The following is a 20,532-nucleotide window of genomic DNA, read 5'->3' on the forward strand; positions in this document are numbered from 1 at the left end:
AAGACAGGCCCTGCTTTGTGGGTGGCCTTGGAGGTTTGCTGTGGTCCCAATGCAGTTGCTTGAGCTGGGAAAGGAGCAGAGACCAGATGCTACTAGTGCATTTTTTTTTTTAATTGCAATTTTGTTAGGGATTCTATTGGCAGGTCAGTTTGCTCTGCCCGCCAGTTCTGGGGTGGCTTCTAACATTCCATTCCTTTCCCAACACGTTCGAGAAAACTCGCTAGGAATTCTCAACAGCAAGCAGGTTTGCACCTCTAACGTTGCAGTGTGATGGGGCATTCACCTCCTGAGCACTTTCCCCCCCGGCTCCAGGTGCCCCTTGTAGGTTGGTGACCTTTCTTGGTAGGTCTTCAGTGGCTCAGCCCTCCAGCCATGTCACACAGTGAGATGGTGTAGTCAGGTCCAAAATAACACAAAACAAAAGTCTTCCAATCCCAGGCTCAAGGTGGACTCAGCCTCGCCTTCCTGAGCAGGCCTTCTCTCGTCATCCTCTCCTGGACGCCTTTCAATCCAGCCCTTTGCTCAGGCTTGTAAAGGAAACGTGTCCCTTTTCTCGGCACTGAGGTCACTTTGCCAGTGGCCAATGGGAGAACCTGGGCCCACCCACTACTCCTGGTTCCAACTCAGGGACCCTATAAACAGCAGCTGCATACTGCTGCCTCCCATTCACTGCTGCTGTTCCCTGGGCCATTCCCCACGTAGCTCCTTTCTCGTCACCCTTCTCTCAGGGCTGAAGTTCTCAGATCCTCTTCCTCCTTGCTGAATGCCAGCGCCACCAGAATCCATCTTCTGGTTCTCGCTTGAGCTCCTGTGGCCAGCAAGGAGCATCCAACCTGGCTCCTCTGGCCCCAGCCAGGAACTGACCTGCTCAGGCCCTGCAGCTCCTTTTATCTGAGCCTGCTGGGCTCGGATTGGCTGCTTCCACGCAGCCTCTCTAGGCAGGCCTGGAAGACCTACCTTCACTGCTCCTTTCCTGGGGTGGGGTGTGATAATTCTGTGGGGCCTCCAGCAGGGGGCCTCGAAGAATCAGGTACTGCCCGTCACATGCAGGCATCAGTATTTGTTGTATAATTTCCCTTTTACAGAGTCATAATGAACCAAATGAAGCCCCTCATCTTACAAAGGGTCCCACCAAGGAAGAAGGGTCTGTCCATACAGAGACCATTGCAGGCTGCTCACCCAAGTCTGCTGACACAATAAATTGACTTTTCAATGGATTCCATCACACGTTGGTGTATACTGGAGTGAGGTAGCTGATGACCTGGCCAAAATTGGAAGATTGAAAACTCAGATTGGAAAGACAGTGGTTGAGGATATTGATGCCCTCTCAAGGGAAATATTAGCAGAAATTAATGGTCAAAAGATGAAAGATCTTCTGATTGATACCAAAACATCTAGGAAAATAATATCCACAGTTACGAGATTGCAGATGGGTCACATTGCTGGAATGAAAATCAATAGAGGTGGGACCAAAATATATCTACTTTGCGAGACATGTCAAGAGCAGGCTCTAATACCTGCTCAGGCTTTTGAATACAATATTGTAAGGAAAGTGAAGTTTTTTGGATTGAACACCTTGGATTGATCCCTTACAAAGGAGCCTGGACAAATTGCCAAATTCATTCTCAAACTCCATGGCCTGATCTGATGATTGCAGGACAAGACAACAACAATTACAACACCTGATGCACTGGCACAGACCATGCACAAAGTGCATGTGAAAATCACTGAGGTTTTGTCTTCACTAGGGAAAAAAAGGTGTGTTCTTTCTCACTTCCTGGTAACTGACGCAAGGTAAAACCCTAGTGAAGACAAGGCAATTTGTAGTTTTCATACGTGATACAGCAGGATGAAGTAAGGGCTATGGGGGAGCTTAGGGTTTACCTAGATGTGCTAAAATGTGAGAAAACAGCAAACTGCCTGGTCTTCACAAAGATTTTACCCCATTAGCTACCACCTGTTAGCTACCTTGAAGAAAGAACGCACCTTTGTTCAGTGAAAACTCACCCTGAGTTGACAGGAGCATGAGGCATAATGCATTTGCAATCTAGGTATGTGCAAAAGTGCATATGCTTGTCTGATGAATAGGCTTAATGCGATCATTAAAATCTGCACTGGAGAGACTTACTTAAAGACTTAGCTCGAGAGAGTTTTATTTGTTTTATTTTTCTTTAAATACTTGGCTGCACACAGTAGACCTCGTCTGTGATTAGGAATGAGGGGAGTGGATTTTGCAAAATTTGGCGAGCTCTTCTGCTCTCACTTTTAATGTAAAAGTAATAAAACCTTGTGTTTAAATCACTAGATTTTGCAAGGCTCTAAGTCAATAACACATGTTCATTTGAGTCTAGGGGGACAGCTTATTTACAAAGCCAGGAACAACTTATGTCAGGAGGCCCAAAATTGCATCAAATGTACTCAGTTTTGGCTCTCGGTACAATCTCCGAGCCCAGGCCAGTTCAGTGGAAGGCTCGTAAACCCTGAAACCCCAGACTCAAACGCACCTGGATCTCGGGGAAGTTTGGAGATGGATCTGTACCAGAACTTCCCAGCTGAATCCCATCCTAATAATGGGCCAAAGTGGAATCCTGGCACCCCAGAGTATCGCTGAACTGGATGGTTTGAGCCAATTGGTACTTTCAGGCAGACCTCCGCTGATTCGTGGTTCTGTGTCAAAACTGTGGGAATCTCCTGGATTCAACTGAGCTTTGTTTGGAGTTTTTGGACTGACGAGCAGAGGTGGGGACCACCTGGGTGAAAACCAAAGGAATGGCTGAAACCTGGGAGCTGCTGCAATCTGAGCTGCAGGACGCATTTAGGAAGCCACTCCATTGTATTTGCAAGGCTTTGCTTTTCAGAGCCCTGTGTGCACGCCCTATTACTGGTGCTTGTCTCTCTCCCCCTCACCCACCATTAGAGAAGTGCTGTGAGCACAGACTTCAGTAGCGGGGGGAATCTTGGTGCCTTTTAATTGACCTTGGTGCTTGGTAGCAACTTGTAATTAAGAGCTGCACATGAGGGCCAGCAAAGAATCTCAAAGCCTGCTGGTGGGAGTTGAAAGCTCCTGGAGCATGGAGGCATCTGAGCGTTGCTGGTGCTCCTGGTTGCCAAGGCGCACTCCCCATAGCCAAGACGAAGAGGAGCTGTCAGGTTTCTAGAGTGATGGCAGAGATTTACTAAGCATTGTGAGCTGCTTGTGCTGTTGTGAACTCTTAGTTACGGCCCTTCGCAGTGTGTCGGGAGGGTTGTGTTTCTAATTGACCTACCTCTTGGTTAAAAGCAACAGAGGGTCCTGTGGCACCTTTAAGACTAACAGAAGTATTGGGAGCATAAGCTTTCGTGGGTAAGAACCTCACTTCTTCAGATGCAAGTAATGGAAATCTCCAGAGGCAGGTATAAATCAGTGTGGAGATAACGAGGTTAGTTCAATCAGGGAGGGTGAGATGCTCTGCTAGCAGTTGAGGTGTGAACACCAAGGGAGGAGAAACTGCTTCTGTAGTTGGAAAGCCATTCACAGTCTTTGTTTAATCCTGATCTGATGGTGTCAAATTTGCAAATGAACTGGATCTCAGCAGTTTCTCTTTGGAGTCTGGTCCTGAAGTTTTTTTGCTGTAAGATGGCTACCTTAACATCTGCTATTGTGTGGCCAGGGAGGTTGAAGTGTTCTCCTACAGGTTTTTGTATATTGCCATTCCTGATATCTGACTTGTGTCCATTTATCCTCTTGCGTAGTGACTGTCCAGTTTGGCCAATGTACATAGCAGAGGGGCATTGCTGGCATATGATGGCATATATAACATTGGTGGACGTGCAGGTGAATGAGCCGGAGATGTTGTAGCTGATCTGGTTAGGTCCTGTGATGGTGTTGCTGGTGTAGATATGTGGGCAGAGTTGGCATCGAGGTTTGTTGCAACAAAATGTGGGGTGCAGAAGGGGGGAGCAGAGGCCAGGGTGCATGGTACTCATGGGGAGCAATGGGGTGAGGGGTACAGTGGGTGAGGGGTGTCTGGTACTCATGGGGAGCAGTGGGCAGGGAGGTGAGGGGTGTTCATGGGGCAGTGGGGTGAGGAGCTCAGTGGGTGAGGGGTGTCTGGTACTCATGGGGGGCAGTGGGCAGAGAGGTGAGGGGTGTTCATGGGGCAGTGGGGTGAGGAGCTCAGTGGGTGAGGGGTGCCTGGTACTCATGGGGGGGCAATGGGTGGGGAGGCGAGGGATGCCTGGTACTTACGGGGTTCTTGGTGGGGGAGGGGCTGCCCAGTATTCCTGGGGTTCAGCAGGTGGGAGGCACCCAGCAGGGAAGCAGGGCCCAGTACTCCTGGGGTGCAGCGGTTGCTGTACTCATTGGTTATGGTCTCAGTGTAGCAGCTGAGGAAGCCGCCTGCTCCCTGTGGGCCTGTCATTACAGCAGTTGTCCAGACTCAGCTGCTAGGCCCTGGCTTCCCACACGTCTTGCTCCCTGACCGTGAAGCAGCCGCCACCGATCAGCAGTTCCCCTCCTCTGCACAGGTGTGCTGAGCCATCTGGTGGAAACTCTGTGAGGGGGACCCGCCTGGGGTCTGGCCCTGGCCCCCCTCTCCAGAAGGAGAGATGGCAGTTCATGAGCCGCCAGATCTCCTTCCAGAACAGGGAGCTGGGTCCAGGGAGTCGACACTCCCAAAATTTAGGGTGAAAATCGGTAAAAACATGAATAATGGCTTTTTTTTATAACCCAAGAATTTTTTTGGAAAAAATCAGTGAAAACCAAAACTGAAGGGCCTTGTATCTGGGCTGCTGACTGGCTGGGCCAGGTGTCATGCTGAGGGGGAGAATACGTCCCCTTATGGAAACGGCTTGGCTGAGGAGACAGCTTTGTTGAGCAGCTCCAGTGTGGCTTGGGGAGCAGGTTCAAGTGGAGAGCAGTGCCCGTGTGACTGATACCTCCTGAGCTCCAGCCTGGCAGGTGAAAGGAGGAGGAAACCTACCTGGCATGCTGGTATCATCCATTTGCTAAAGGATCGTAATATATGTGTATTGATTAGCCAGGAGCTTGAGGAGATAAAGGGAGTGACAGGTAGATGAGGTGGGGAGCAGGATTAAAAATGTGCTGGCGAGGGCTCAGGATTAATAGTCATGTCACCAAAGAGATTGGCAAATACATTTACTGGGGCAGCTAGTTTTAATGAAGCAGGATGTGAGAAGTGGAATTAGAGTGAGGATGGGCTAATGTTTGGGGAGCCAATTACAAATGACCCTGGCTGGGTGCTTGCAGGGGAGGACGTGTGTGATTTGTGTGTAGCCTTGGGACTCAGGGGTGGAAATCTAGCGCATGCAGCTTGATTGGGGGGCAGGCAGAGATGTAAGAATTAGGGGCTGGCCAGGGGTAATGCAGAAATGTGGAAGGCAGATGCATGGGTGAGTTAGGAGGCACTTGGAGTTGATTCTGTGGGGTCTCCCTTTATAAAACACCGAGCAAGACAGATTCCCTTACCCAACTGTCCTACAGTCAACAGTAATCCAGGCGAAAACATGTATATGGTGACAGCTTGTGGTAGAAAGCACAGAGGGCATCGCCTTGGATGGAGATCAGTGTATGGAGCAGGACACTTCTGCTTTCATTGTTAATTATAGGGGTCAAATGACGCTTTAGACTGGACGGTGTGCATGAGGCAGATGGAGATGGGCCATAGGTGGGATTTGATTATGGTTTAGGAGGCTTCTTTGAAAATGTTTCCTTTAGCATCCTGCGAGAAGGAAAGGAGGAAAATCACTATTTACTGGTGAAAATGTCAGTCCAGCTTTACTATTTCTGCATTTTATTTTCTGCTCTGAGAGGAAATCTAGCTTTATGCCAGGCTGGCTACTCCTCCCACAACCTGGCACTCCAGCTGGAGCATCTGAGGTCCTTTCATCTGACCGACCAGCCGACACTACAGCATCCTAGCTCCTAGAAGAAGCACTGAGGCTGCCTCCAGTTCCCCTTCTGCAATTAGAAGGCGGTCTTGGAGCAGTGACATAAATCTCGCCTTTGTCCCAAGATTCTGAGTCTCACCTATTCAAACTCCCGCCTGATGCTCCCAACACTGGCCAGCAAAGTGACAAAGGAGCTGAGCTCATGACACCCGCCCCCCGGCCATGTCACTTTAGACGACCCAGGTGACTCAACATGCTATTGCCGAGCTCCTAGGCCACACACCTGACTTCCTTGAGACAGTTACAGAGCAGGCAATCGGTACTTTGTGCAAGTCCCGCTGCTTGCTAATGCTGACCTGAGTTCACTTCATTAACTAACAGTTGTTTAATTGCTGTCAGTGATGGCTTCCCTAGGGATTATTGCTCAGTGTAATATGGCATCTGTTTTTCATAAACAGGACTCTAGGGAAGGAAAAGGTTGAGCTCTGGGTCCTAGGCTGTGCCCTTGCTGGGACGTGAGTGATGAATGTTAATGTTCTAAGTGCCAGGCAAGGTCAGTGTTCGCTCCTGGTGCCAGCATAGATTACGAAGTGTCCTTTCAGGCCAGCCGGTGACATAAAGGTTATTGCTGGAGAGGAGACATTGGAGACCTAGTGAATCTCAGTGGTCATGAATTAGGCCTTGCGTGAACTGATGTGGTTCAGTGGGTGAGACAGCCGCCAGGCGTTTAAGAGACTCACGTTCTGTTCCCAGCACTGCCCCGCTGGGTGACCTTGGGCACGTTACTTTACTGTTATTACCTTTACTTATTATTTGTGTTGCACCAGTGTTATAGGTCCTCTTCTGCAGCACCGGCCACAATGTGCACTAACAAGGCTGGTCTTTCACCCTGATGGAATGGAGATAATAATGTTCCCCCACCTATTTATACAGTGCTCTGAGAGCGCTGTCCGAGCACAAAGCATCATCATTATTATTGATTGATTGATTCATTGACTGATTTTATTATTTCCCCAAGATGCTGAATGGGCAAAGCTCAAGCCATCGGGTCAGTGAAAGGCAGCTGAAGGGCTGTGCACCGCAGTGTTAAAAAAATCTATTCAAGAATAATGTTTGTGAAAATGAGGGGCAAAGTGGCCTCTAATTAAATTTGGCATTGCATTACTGGATGACTGTGCGTATCCATGGACCCTCACCCACATATATATGTCCGCAAAGCTATTGGTAATAAAAATATAGGGTGAGCTTTTCAAAGCCAGCTCCGAGATTTACCATGCAACTCCCATTCAATGAATGGCCATTGTCTGTCTAGCTCCCCTACTCAATAATGAAAATGTTAGCCCTCTGTTGCTAACAACACTGGAATAGCTCTCCTCAAAAACTCCTCCTCCCAACTTGCAGATATAATATGAATTTTTTCCTTGAGTTGCTAGTTCACACGCCCATCTGGACCTTTCTGCTCTATTTAGATTTCCTGACGATTTCCCTTTTGTAATATGGTGTCTTGTCGCGCTGTAGCAAATGCATGAAAAGGGCTTTTCTGCGGTTCAGTTGCATTGCTTATATTGTTCTGTACAAAATGGTTTGAGTCAATGAGGAAGCCACTTGCTAGGATTGCTTTTGTGTGTGTCTCTGACATATTTCCTGTCATAGACTCCTAGACTTAAAGGCCAGAAGGGCCTATCATGATCCTCTAGTCTGACCTCCTGCACATCACAGGCCACAGAACCTCACCCACCCACTCCTGTAAAGTATTATATTATGTATATATCAGGCATTGCTGTAATGACGGCCTGAAATTCCAGGGTGTCTTTTCTTTCACACAGGCTGTCATTTGCCGGGCAAAGTCTTCTCTGTTAGAGCAGTGTACGTTTGCAAGCCCTTTGCTGAAGTCAGCGGAGTGACTCCAGAATTGCACCAGCATACCAGATCAGAATTTAGCCCTTTGTCCGTTTATCCCTAGCCGCTTTGTTCTGTTTTAGGACCTGATCCTACCTGGATTGACTCCAGCGGCACTAATTCCAAATACAGTTTATTACTGGATAAAGTTTTATCTTTTGCTGGAGTGGATTTCTGAGACGGTCGCTTGTGTAAAGAACTCATAGCATTGCGAGACTCTAGGGCAGGCGCTACACAAGGTTTCTTCACACGACGCTCCTGACTAATCTCAATCCCAATGGAGCTACATCGCTCCCTTTCTACCACCCCGTGTGAGTCCTGGGCTTCCACGAACAGAGTCTGCCTGTGCCCTGTTGTATAGCTGTTTTGTGAGATGGCCAAACATGCACATGGGACAAAAGTGAGGTCACTCATTTTGTTTCTACTTGTGATTTATTTAGAGGAGTTAGAACACAGGTGTTACCCTAGAATAACCACTTTATTGACCCAGTGAGGTAAACCCAGTTTGCCTCTGGACTGAACAGTTGCAGTGAGGGCGTGCAGCCTTAGCCAGTTGCTACCCCAGGTTGTCACCTCATGGTAGGGACCCTCGTAGGAGGTATGGTTGAGTGGCAGCTCAGTGACGCTCTCGCTATCGTCTTCCTGTCTCCTCAGGAGGGAGAATAAGCTGCGGATCCAGAACGGCTGGCTGTGCCACCTGGCCCCGGAAATCATCCGCCAGCTCTCGCCTGACACGGAGGAGGACAAGCTGCCCTTCTCCAAGCCCTCCGACGTTTTTGCACTTGGGTGAGTCTAGTTGTGGGCCCAAGCTAATATTTGGCTGTGGGGAGGAGTTTGTGGTTGGGGGTGAGCCCATGGGCTAGCACAGTGTTGCTGCATTCTGGTGCTGCTGCAAAGCAGGTGGGAACGACGAGAGGGAAGTGAAATGGAACTGAAGGAATCCATGTTGTTGCAGCAGGAGTTAAGTAACTCTCTTGGTCTCCCAGGCAGATTTTTGGTTTGTGGAACAGTCTGAACAGGAGGGAGTCCGTTCCAGGTGGGAGTAGGGTGTGTGTGTGTGGATTCCTTGCTGGGGGGCACCTTCTTGCCTATAGAAAGCCTGTGGAATGCAACAAAGCCTGCAGTATTCTTTGTGCTACAGAGTCAAGTTCCTACCAGCCCAGTACATATGTGTTAGGGGTTTGTGGAAAGGCCAGGGAAATGGCTGGACCAGGCCAATCCAGGATGGCTGGTTCCATCCATTAACTGTATGGATCCATTGGCCATCATCTCTATGTTGAAGAAGGCACAGAGGAGATAAAGGAAGTGACTGCTGCAGCCTATAGGTCATATAGCATCTGCCAGCTGGCTACCCCACATCCTGGGGTCTTGGCCAGCCCGAAGGATTCTTTCTCTCTTCTTCCTGCCAATGCTTAAACTAGTTTGAAAAAAGTGGGGGCTGTCATAAACTGGGAGCCCCAAATTTAGTAAGAGAGTGGTTAAAGCGCACCCATCAGCAACCCAGCTCGATTTTTAAAAAATATTTAAATATTTGTCTGCCGGGTCTGCGACCCTTGCGGCCTTTCCCCACTTTAAGCGCCATTCCCCGTGTTGCGTGGGGGGATGAGATTGTCTCCATGCTAAATGCTGCTATAGGGAATGCTGGAGAAATCTCACTGACCAGACTAAACTGGGGACAGACCTCAACTTAACCCTTTCTTCTAAATGATGGGGTGTTGCATCGTTTAGAAGAGCCAAATTCCAGAGTTGACCCTTGTCTCCAATGGACTGAATCGAAACCATAGTCCAAAAGCCATCCCCCAGCTTGGGGCAAGATCCCATTTGACTTCAGGACTTCCACTTTGTTACTGGGGCCAACTCCAGGAAACTAGATCCACCTTCAGCTCTCGGGTTTTGGGTTCAGACCCATCTCTCCCCTATAAATACTTCATAACATGAACATAGGTGAAACATTTTAGAGAGCCCGGCTGACTGCATGTGACGCGGTGGGTAGGAGAAACTAGAAGAGTTCTATACTCTGAATTCTCTAAGGACATTGATCTCCATGCTAGATAATCTAGAACTACTTAAACATTATTAGAATTGTGCTCGAAAACTGCGGACAGTAGGGGAGGGGCTGTTAAATGACAGGCAGTGGAGTAAATGGTGAATTTTTCTTCCAGTTAGAGCATCTAGTGCGCCATTAATCATTCACACTATTTATCTAATAGAAAATATCCTTTGTAAAAGTGGCTCAACCATTTCCCTGATCAAAATCTTCCTTGAGGCAGACATCGGACTATCGGTTTTATCCGGTGGATTAATTTTCCTTTGTGCCGTATTGATGGACACCTTACCGACTGCAGCATACGGTGATTAGTTTATGCGACGCTGTTATCTGATGAGATATTTCCATTAAAAAATGCAGTAATTAAACCAGTTTCTGGTGTAACTTCAGCATTAAAAAAAAAAAAGAAGCAATTAAGGGATCTTATCAAACTAAGCAAAACCCATTTGCTTAAGGCTTAAAGTTATTATCTGAGAGCTCTATGCCTGTTTAAAGCAGCCGTCGATTTCTTTGAAAAGTTTTCAGTGGTTTTGTTCTTCCTGGTTCGTAATATCCTCTCAGCTGCTGGGAATTGTTCGGCCAGATCCTCAGCTGCTGGGAATTGATTTTAGTGGAGATTTGCCAGTTTCCACCGGCTGGGGCTCTGGTTCACAGATTCTTCTCCGGATGGAATTTGGGACCAAATCATGCCCTCTCGCTGGGACTAAAAATGGCAGCAAAGGGAAATAGCCATAGGACTTGATAAGGCAGCATTGCCTTTCTGCCCCCTTTTGGTCTCTTTCCCCAGCGCACTGCAGGACTGCACTAGTTCTTCTCCTTTTGGTAAGCATCAATGGGCAGATCGTCAGCACGGGTCATTGATTTCAGTGGCACTATAACAACTGACATCACTGTGGTTTTGCCCCCAGATTTGGCTGGTGTTCTGGTTCTTCTGGAGTTATGGGTGGCCTGAGGAGATCCGGCTCCTGGGGCACTGAGAATTACCAGGGTATAGGGAAAGCCTGCATGGCCCCTTTCTGCTAAGCCTTAGGGAGCAGGGTAGTCTAGGCACAGCTCTGCTACTTCAGTGCCTCTGGTTCATTCTTCTAAGCAGGGATGGTCTTGCTGGTTGGCTGACCTTATGGGGGAGGGATAGCTCAGTGGTTTGAGCATTAGCCTGCTAAACCTAGGGTTATGAGTTCAATCCTTGAGGGGGCCATTTAGGGAACTGGGGTAAAAATCTGTCTGGGGATTGGTCTTGCTTTAAGCATGGGGTTGGACTAGATGATCTCCTGAGGTCCTTTCCTGATTCAAAGTGTCTGCAGTGGGATCTAGGCTCTAGTCCCTAGGAAAAGATTCTGGCATAGAAAAAGTTTTATGGAGAAACACCGAATGTCCAGGTGATTAAGACTTTGCTTCACAGATGTTCTACATTAAGGAGGAGGAAAAATAAGGAATGGAATCAATCAATTTAGCAATGTTAAGTGTCAAAAAGCTAAGAGATGCCTTCAGCTCCACTGCAGTAATTAATGTTATACGTCTGGTCTGATAGTTACGGAATAACCCTACACGGATCTGGGCAAGGGAAAATCATGCTTAGAAAAACAAATTAATTAAAGCTGGTTGCAGCCATCAAAATAACGGAGGCGACTGCAGGATGTGGTCTAGAATTGAAAAGTAAACTCTGGAAAATGAGTTTTCAGAGTGGGCCCTCTGAAAATTCTCTCTGGAAGCCTCATCCTCTTCGCATTCAGGAGATGGACAGCTGCAATCTTTGGATCTAAAAACTGCTTTGCATTGAATCGCTGACCATCAGTAATGACTCTCAGCTGAGCTGTAAGGAGTACAGCTGCCAGTGAGATGGTGCTGTTAGACTCAGCCTTTCAAAACACTCTTATCCCCCTATCTAACCTGCATTGCCTGAACCTAGGAAAGGGAACATATGACTATATTTATATGTACAAAGCTTTTTATTTTCCCTTCATCTCAGACAATACACGTTTATCAAGCAGATTAACACAAGAAATAGTTCAGGTATGAGAACTCACTAGAAATACTCCAACAGAGGGTCCTGTGGCACCTTTGAGACTAACAGAAGTACTGGGAGCATAAGCTTTCGTGGGTAAGAACCTCACTTCTTCAGATGCAGATGCTCCCAGTACTTCTGTTAGTCTCAAAGGTGCCACAGGACCCTCTGTTGCTTTTTACAGATTCAGACTAACACGGCTACCCCTCTGATACTAGAAATACTCCAAATACCCACAGTAATGTTTCAGGTTCCCATTCCGTTGGGAGTATAAGCCACTTAGGCACACTAATTTCTTTTTTTGGGTGGGAGGTTCACATGTTGGGTGCCCAATTTGATATGACCAGGGCTCATTTTTTCAGCAGCATGGAACACCAGTAGCTCCTGTTGACCTTGATAGGGGCTGCAAGTGCTCAGCCCCTCTGAAAACCAGGATCTAGCATGTCCGATTTAGCACCTGAAAACAGGCATCCAAAATTAATGGACACTTCTAAAGATTGAGGCCTTAGATACCATTGCACTTAACATACCACAGTGATGGGCAACTTACAAATACCATCGGCAGACAGCACCCCTTCCTCTAATTGTGCTGTATCCAGTCCAGTGGACAAAATTGTCTCTAAATTATTGGATACTGCCAGCTGGACCTGCTCCCCTGAACCCCAAGACAGGCATAGTTCTGGAGCAAGAAATATTTTATAAACTGTCTACCCCCTCCCCCCATTTTGTAAAGATGCAGACTTGTCACTCAAGGCAACTTTAGAACGGTTTGTATTTATATTATTCATAGCCCATGGATCCTTTCAGCTATAAACCATCAAGAGTTCCAAACTTGGGGTCTGATCTTGCCTCCCCTCTGCTCCAATGACTGTCACTGATGAGAATGGCACTTCTAGGCTACCACCACTGTCTTCAAAGAGGAAGCCCCTAACGTTACTAGTCCAGTATGCGAGGAAAGGACCGAGCCATGGTGGATGTACCCGGGGCCAAAGGCTCTGAGCTGCCCCGGTTTATGCCAGAAGGGAATTTAGGCCTGGTGCCCAGGTTGGTGACTGGCACGCTAAAAAGCTGCAGCTAGACCTGCCTCATCCCCAAGTCCCCTTTTAGACATTTGTGCCTTGAACATAGTGAATGTGAAGAGAGCTCCTGGCATTTGTTGTTGGTGCTGCTGGGCTTTGGTTCTCAATCAGTTTTATCGTAACAAAAACAAACAAAAAAGAAATGAAGCGAAAATTCAGTAGATGCAGAAACAAGAGAACCCTACTTACAAAAGCACTCTGTGTGCAGCCGGTGAAATATTCCTTTCTCAAGCACATTATTTCAAAACAAACCCATTTGGAGGCCCAAAGGCCAGCAATACTAACAGTACAGACAAAAATTCCCCAAGAAACCTTCCGATTAATCCCAAGAGTCCACTTAAATGCATGAACATTTACTTTTTCATAAAGTCCCATTCTCCAGACACCCGATAATAAGCCTGGTTGTCAAAGGGAGCAGGGAGCAGACAGCTGGGTGAAGGCGAGCTAGCTGTTGAATGCATCTCCTCTTGGAAGTGATGTTGGAGGCTGTCTCTGGTCCTAGAGCAGCAGTGAGAAGTGTAGGCGGCTGGCTATGGGGATTGAAGCTGATGTTTCATGCCCTCCTCTCCCACTAGTTCCATCTAGGGAGCAGGAGACAGCTGTGCTGGTGAGGTAGGAGCCCAGCCTAATTGTCTGCCTTCTGGATACTTCACAACTTTGTAACTGTGCCCCCAGCTCCAGTTTTCAGATCCAGTTCTATTGTGAGCAAGAGAAGAAATCTCAGTGGGGTCATGGGGGGGAAGGGAGGAGGGGAGTTGATGTCCAGGGAGACTTAGATCTTCCTTTCACGCTGGCTGATGCTTTTCAGGACGTCTCTCATTACCCTGTCAAGGTGCATTTCCCCTTTGACATGATGGATTTCTGGTTTTCAATTAATACCTGAAAGATGAAGCGCGCGAGGCTGTATTCCTTTCCTCCCCTTCAACCTATTTTGCATGGCACCGCGATTGCTGCTGTCATGGACAATCTTTTTTTTTTTTTTTTTCTTCTCCCCCTCAAGTCATGTCTTGGTGGTGAGTATTATAAATGTGAAGCAGAACAATGCCCATGGACAGGGCTGTCCGCCTCGGAGCGCTTTTGAAACAGAAGATTGATGTTTCTTGCAAAGCTGAGGGAGGTGGCTCAAAACTCCTCTCCCTCCACAGTTGTGGGGCTGGGGAGTCAGGGAAGAACATTGCCCTCTACCATGGATGGAGGCCATGGGGACGGGGCTGCACACAAGTGGCTTTAAACACCTTTGTCCAGATGTCAGGATTTGAGCCCTAAGCTTGCATTTAATAAAATGCGTTTGCAACCCTCATAGTTGTGCAGAAAACCTTATAAATCATGAGCCCACTATCAGCCAATGAGGTGTCCTCCTGACCCAGCCGACCCCGTCTCAGTGGCTTGTTGACTCTGAAACCATAGGGACCCGTTTTAAATGTTAACACTGTAAACTGATGATCACCTGAGCTGATGCTACCAACACGGGTCTCTTCCACAATCTCAGACCACCTCCCAGGTGCCGAAAGACCCAGCTGGCCCCGGCTCAGCTGCCAAGATCTTCAGCTTTTCCCCGACAACACAGTTCAGTTCCATCAAGACACACCGCCTGTGGCACATTGAAACCCCCTCGTGCTGGGGCGGTGCACAGCAAATGAAACGACGTACAAAATTAACTGTGCTGCCTGTGCTATCCATGGCCACGTCGACCAGCTCAGCTGTCGACTGGAAATGAAACTCCTGCAGAATGTCCAGTGGGCTGCACCAGAGCAACGCAGAAGTCAGGTGCAGCTCACAGCAGAGTACATGGGGCTTGGCTCATTGTCTGGAGTGGCCAAGTAGCGAATGGGTGGAGAGTCTGACCGACCCTCTCCATCCCAGGAGGTCCTGCCCGGTCAGGAATGAAGATCCCAGGTGGGGTGGGGTGGGGGAGCTTGCATCACTGTCCAGACAGTCCCTACATTACGGACAGTCTACATACCACATATCTGCCTCTGGGGCTCTTGATCTAGCACTGGGGAAAGAATGGAAAAGCAAAACCTCCTGTTTCTACAGCGCTTGCTTCCAGATGCAGCTGGAGCAGCTGCAAGGCCTATTTACCCCCTGCATTAGCTATTAAGCTGCTCCCTATGCAGCAGGTTCAGCCACTATTACAACACTGCAGGAGCCTCCCCCTCGAAGTACCAGGCTCACCAGTCAGTCTGTTTGTGCCTCCCATCCAAGAGGCCTATTCTCGTCTCGACGGGCCGGATTCTTAGCTGGTGTAAATGGATGTAGCCCCATCAAAATCAATGCAGCTGCACCAGTTTTACACCAGTTGAAGATCTGGCCCAATATGTGCTAGAAAGAGTGTAGGGGGGGGGAATGGCAAAGGTGCCTTTTACTGTTAATGAGAGTTACATTCACATGTAAAATTCCTGCAGGTCAAGGTGAGACTGTGCCGAGAATCCCTAGCAAAGGGGAGGCAGTGTATTGGAACCTGGCGCTGGCAGTCAGGAGAGCTGGGTTTTCATTCCGAGTTTGCCAGCGACTTTGGTCAAGTCACTAGCTTCTGTGCCTCAGTTTCCCCATCTCTGAAATGACATTAATACCCACCTTTGTGGGATGCTTTGAGATCCCTGGGTACAAGGTGCTATCTACATAGGAGGGGGTAGCGGTGGTGTGAGAACATGCCTTCTCTGAGAGGTCTACCTTGGATGCTGAAGAAGGACTGCCCCTGGCAGGGCATATTCAATCAGTGCTGATGGGCAGGGAGAGGATGTGGCCTGGCTCCAATGTTCAGAGTTACCCTCTGCTGCATCTTTGGTGTCTAGGTCATTCTAACGCCCAGTGCGACTGTCTCCTAACAGCACCATCTGGTATGAGCTGCATGCACGGGAGTGGCCTTTCAAGACGCAACCGGCAGAGGCAATAATATGGCAAGTGGGAAGGGGGATGAAGCCCAACCTCAGCCAGATCGGCATGGGCAAAGAGATATCGGTACGTGAGGCGGCAGTGTGGTGAGGTGGGTGGGGGGAGGTGCCCCCATTGTGACTCAGCCAGGAACCACTCTAGCGTCTCCCCAAATCACCTTTGCAGGGGTGGCCCGTGGGCCAAAGAAAATGCGGGTGGTGTTGTGTGCCAGGATCTAACTTCTCTTCCTTCTGTCTCAGCCAGAAGAGACTGCCAGGGTGGTAGAGGCTCACGCAGTCCCTGGAGGGGAAGGGGCGCCTCATGGCACTCCACAGCAGCCACGTCTAGACCCACTTGACCTGTTTTTGGTGGGCCCCGTCCAGCTCTTATTGGCTGGAAGGAGGAAGGGGTTGTGGGTAGGGGGAATAAAGGGGAGAGCTGCAGGGCTCCAGCAGCAAAGCAGGGTGTATCCCCTTCCCCTTTCAGACAGGGAGGGAACACAGCTGCTCCGTCCTTCCTGCATTTACCCAGCCAGGGTCTGGGAGGTGGCATATGCTCCTTTGAGTGAACTCCACTGTCCCCCCCACCCTTCTTTGCAAGAATATGGGGCCCAAGCTACAGAATTCACGTCAAGATCTTCCTCAAAGTTTGGGACCTTGCAGGCAGTGGGGAGTTTGTTTCAGCCCATGATAGAGATAGGGAGCAGATGCAAAGTTCCCCAAAGCACGCGGGTTCTGGGATCCAGGGCATTGTCTTGGCCGGTCTCTATCTGGGTATGTGCAGTCCCAGTAAAGTGTGTAGAGGGCTGACGCCGTTGTTTCATTCTCTGTCTTGTGCGTGCTGTAGGACATCCTTCTCTTCTGCTGGGCGTATGAACAAGAGGAGAGACCCACCTTCACCAAGCTCATGGAGATGCTGGAGAAACTGCCAAAGCGGAACCGTCGCCTTTCGCACCCTGGGCACTTTTGGAAGTCAGCAGAGTAAGGCTCCTGCCCTGTATTTCCTCTGATTCTCCCCTCCCTGCGCCTGGTGCTCTAGCTCTTCCGTGGGTCAGCCCCTTACACAAGTCTGCCAGTAATGTTGCCCATTGGCATTAGGGTGGGTGAAGGAGGGGAGTGGATCCGGATTAACAGGGAAGTCCTTCACCCCCATCCGTAATGGCAGCAGTCCCCTGCTACCTAACCCAGCAGTCCCTGGTCTGTGGTCCATGGACCATTGGTGATACAGGGAAAACGTGTCAGTGATGCTTAGGGAGCTGGCTGGTCACTTGGTGACCATCTGTAAAATGGGGATAAGGATCCTTATCTCTCTTTGTAAAGTGCTTTGAGATATGCTGATGAAAAGCGCTATATAAAACTAGGTGTTGTTGTTATCGTGCTGGCTTTTCTTGGTACTAGCTGCTGCTATGGGTGCAGTTAAGCTGCCTCCAGTGGGATTGCGGCTTGATAGAGCGGAAGAGGGAATGGGCTGCACTTGGGGTCTGGGGTGACTGGAACTCCCAGGTGCCAGTGGGAAAGGAATGTTCAGAGGCCAGAGGAGCACTGGTGAATGGGGTGTGGGAAGACCAGGGGGCCATCTATGTGCTGGTGAATGAGGGGAAGGGAGGTCTGTGGGGTGGTGAGTGGGGCAGGGAGAGAGAGGTGGCCCATATGGTGGTGAATGGGTGTGGAGGAGGTGACTGCGTCCCAATGTGGAAGAAGTTGGAGAACCCTTGCCCTAGACATAAAGTTCAGCGTTTAGCTGTTACATTCCAGGCACAGTTATTCATCAGAGACATACAAGTTTTCCAAAGCATCAGCATGCCTTTGTTAGTTAATCAGACAGGGAGAGGTTCCCTGCATCCACCTCCCCCGACCCACATATCACCCGATACTGCATTAGCAGTATCCAGCGGGAGCTGTCACTGAGTCAGCACTGGATCTCAAACTGGAGTTCCTAAAATGTGTCTTATAGCAAAATAATGCCCATCCTTGTGTTGCTGAGACATGACGCACAGTACGTATGCTTCCAGTACAGTTCTAAATATACTTACCAGCATGGAGACGACTTGCCTGGCCTTTCCAAAGGCCATTAACGTCTGGCCCATGATTGCCTCACACTGCGCCATGGCTTCAGAGAGAAACTGCTACGGTTTCAATATGTTCTTGTCAAGGACGTTTTCATTTCTGAAACTGAGAAGTCAAGAGAGGTGGTGATTTGTGGGTAGCCCGTTGTCTCCAGGGGGCCATTCGCATGTGGGAGTACAGCATGGGTCAGCCTTTCAGGATCAAACAGCGGGAGAGTTTGCAGAGCCAGGAGAAAGCTCTCATTCTGACACAAGCATCTGTCAGCCAAATCCTATCCTCACATCATTTTGGCTTAGTGCTTAGTCAGATCTCCCACTGGCTTCAATGAACACTTTACCTGAGTAGATCCCAGGTAAGGGACTCCGGATTTGGCCCTATAATAGCTCCAGGGAGAATGCAGAAAATCACATCCCCAATTAAATTGTTCCCATTTTCTCACCCTAAGTTTCCTCAGTGGGAAGGTCCTTCTCTCACTGTCTGTTTTTCCTCTACAATACCTAGTGCATACACCGGGAAATAAATTACTTCACAACATGGGGAGCAGCATGCACAGTTCCATAAACATACCAAGCTGGAGGGGAGAAATTTCTCCTTACCTTGGAGTATATTTTCTGTCATGGAAATTGTAGAACAGAATGGCAGGACAGGACACTACAGGTATAATGGGTTGGGGAGAGTTGTGCTAATCCACCTGCAAAAAGTAACCAAGGCCTTCTTGCATTTGGACTCATCTTACTTGGACAAACATCTTTCTGGAAGACAATGAAGAGCCTTGAGATGCTGATTTCTCATCCTGCATCTGGCAACCTAATCTCCCAGCCTAGCATGCTAGCTCTACTCTGTAGCCCCAAATGAGCTGGTGAGGCCCTCGGTTATTCACTGTGCGCCTCTCTCAGAGCTCTTAAATTGCAGAATGTCTCATGCTCACATTGGAGAACAAGGCTTGGGAAACTCTTCACCATAGAATCTCCCTGTTTAAAGTTCTCAGCTACAGAAGTTCCTGTTGCCCCATCTTTATTAGTGTTTGGAGGCAGGGCACACCACCAATCCCAGAGATAATAAAATATCAGCCTTTAGAAGGCTACAGTAGATGGTCCAAAGCTCGCCATAAATATAGGTGGTTTGACAAGAGTGATGTTAATTGACAATTTGTGATGGGAATTGTCCAGAGATCTTACAAGGAAGGCCAGAGGTTGATGAACCCGAAGTTGGTAGGTTACGTGGTTGCTTTGTTGCGTTTGGTCATTTAAATAGCTGCCCTTTAGGGTATTGCACTCACTTTGCCCTTGCTATGACGGCTGGCAAACTTCTTCTGGCTGGCAGCTTACCCTAATTACTGCAAGTCTGCCCTCGGTTTTTGGTAGCTGCACGGAGATGAAGAGGGGGAGAGGATTTCAGATCCGCAGTTGTTTTCTGTCAGAGGTATCTCTCTGGCTCCCTCATTAAGGAGAGGTTGGCTGCTGCTTGTCTCCTTGGTGTTGCTGCTTCCTCCAGAGCAGTGTCACAGGGTAATGAGAGCTGCATTGTGCATTGTAGTAATAATTTTGCTCACCCGCACTCTCCCCCAGCAGCTGGTTACTCATCTCTCTGGGAGGTGGAATTCAGGCAGGCCCGAATATGCCTGAGACAGCACTGCTCTCCCCCCGCCACCCCTCCCCACACTTGCTAAGCCAGCTGTACACGTGCTGCTGAGGTGAACATGACAAGCTGTTTCCATTCCCCACCTGACTTCGCTCATGGACGTGTTTGCATGGGGGGCTTGGGAGAAGGTGGCTGCTAGCCCTACACCCAGCCTTCCAGCAGCCTGGCTCCAACACCTATAACATGATTGTTTATTAATAAACACACCCCTGACTCACTGTCCTTGGCCTATGGGCTAAGACGACATATGCTGTCAGTTTGATACACAGTATTATACGTCCTCTGGGGACTTCGTGCCCCCCTTGGCAACGGACTAGATGATCTGACAGTTCTCCCCTGACTCTTACGACTGTGATGTGCCTGCTGTATAATCATCTCTCTGAGACGACGGTCACAGACTGAATGAACAAAAATGTTTCCGTGAAGCCCTGCCATGTTTGGGCCCAGATCCTCAGAGGGATCTATGCGCCTAACTCCTATTGATTGATGGGGCCTTCATACCTTTCAGGGTCGGGGCCCAAACCTCTAGGTGCTAGAGGTAATGGAGATTCTCCCCCTGCTGCCATGGTCAGGCCTAGTAAATCTGCAGCTTTGTATTTCTGCTGATCACCAGTCGCTGGGTAGTGGTGGGTGAGATCTGGTGATAACGGGGTTCTTGAGTCGCTGTTATGAGATGAGCAGGATGATTGTGTGTGGGAATGGACATGGGGAATCCGGTCTTGTAGCTAAGGGTCTGATATGGAATAGAGACCTATAATAGGGCTGCCTGGAGGCTTGCTGCCTACATCCTGAAGCGAAGGGTGCATTAGAGATGATAACTCAGGTACTTGTATAAAAACCTTTGTCATTTATCATAGTCTGGTCTATGCAAACACACTGTGTATGTATAGAACAATCGAATCATACGTCTGCAGGGTGGGAAGGGACCTCAAGGTCTAATCCATCCCTCTGCGCTGAGGCAGGAGATAAAGGGACATCTATATATACAATTTTCTCGCCCCACCAATCTGGGCAATAAAACAGAGGGCTACT

The 20,532-nt window shown here is 48.8% G+C and overlaps 1 protein-coding gene across 1 annotated transcript in view; it reads left to right on the forward strand.

Moving 5' to 3' along the window:
* KSR2 (kinase suppressor of ras 2) overlaps positions 1 to 16,777 on the forward strand; it is a 288,408-nt gene extending 271,631 nt beyond the window's left edge. Inside the window, exons 18-20 of the mRNA XM_034791563.1 lie at positions 8,443 to 8,574; positions 15,751 to 15,880; positions 16,640 to 16,777. Coding sequence (XP_034647454.1) covers positions 8,443 to 8,574; positions 15,751 to 15,880; positions 16,640 to 16,777 — 400 coding nt within the window. The remainder of the gene's footprint in view (positions 1 to 8,442; positions 8,575 to 15,750; positions 15,881 to 16,639) is intronic.
* Positions 16,778 to 20,532: the final 3,755 nt, after the last annotated feature.

Source organism: Trachemys scripta, chromosome 15, assembly GCF_013100865.1.
Source record: "Trachemys scripta elegans isolate TJP31775 chromosome 15, CAS_Tse_1.0, whole genome shotgun sequence".
In the NCBI taxonomy this organism is placed as follows: domain Eukaryota; kingdom Metazoa; phylum Chordata; order Testudines; family Emydidae; genus Trachemys; species Trachemys scripta.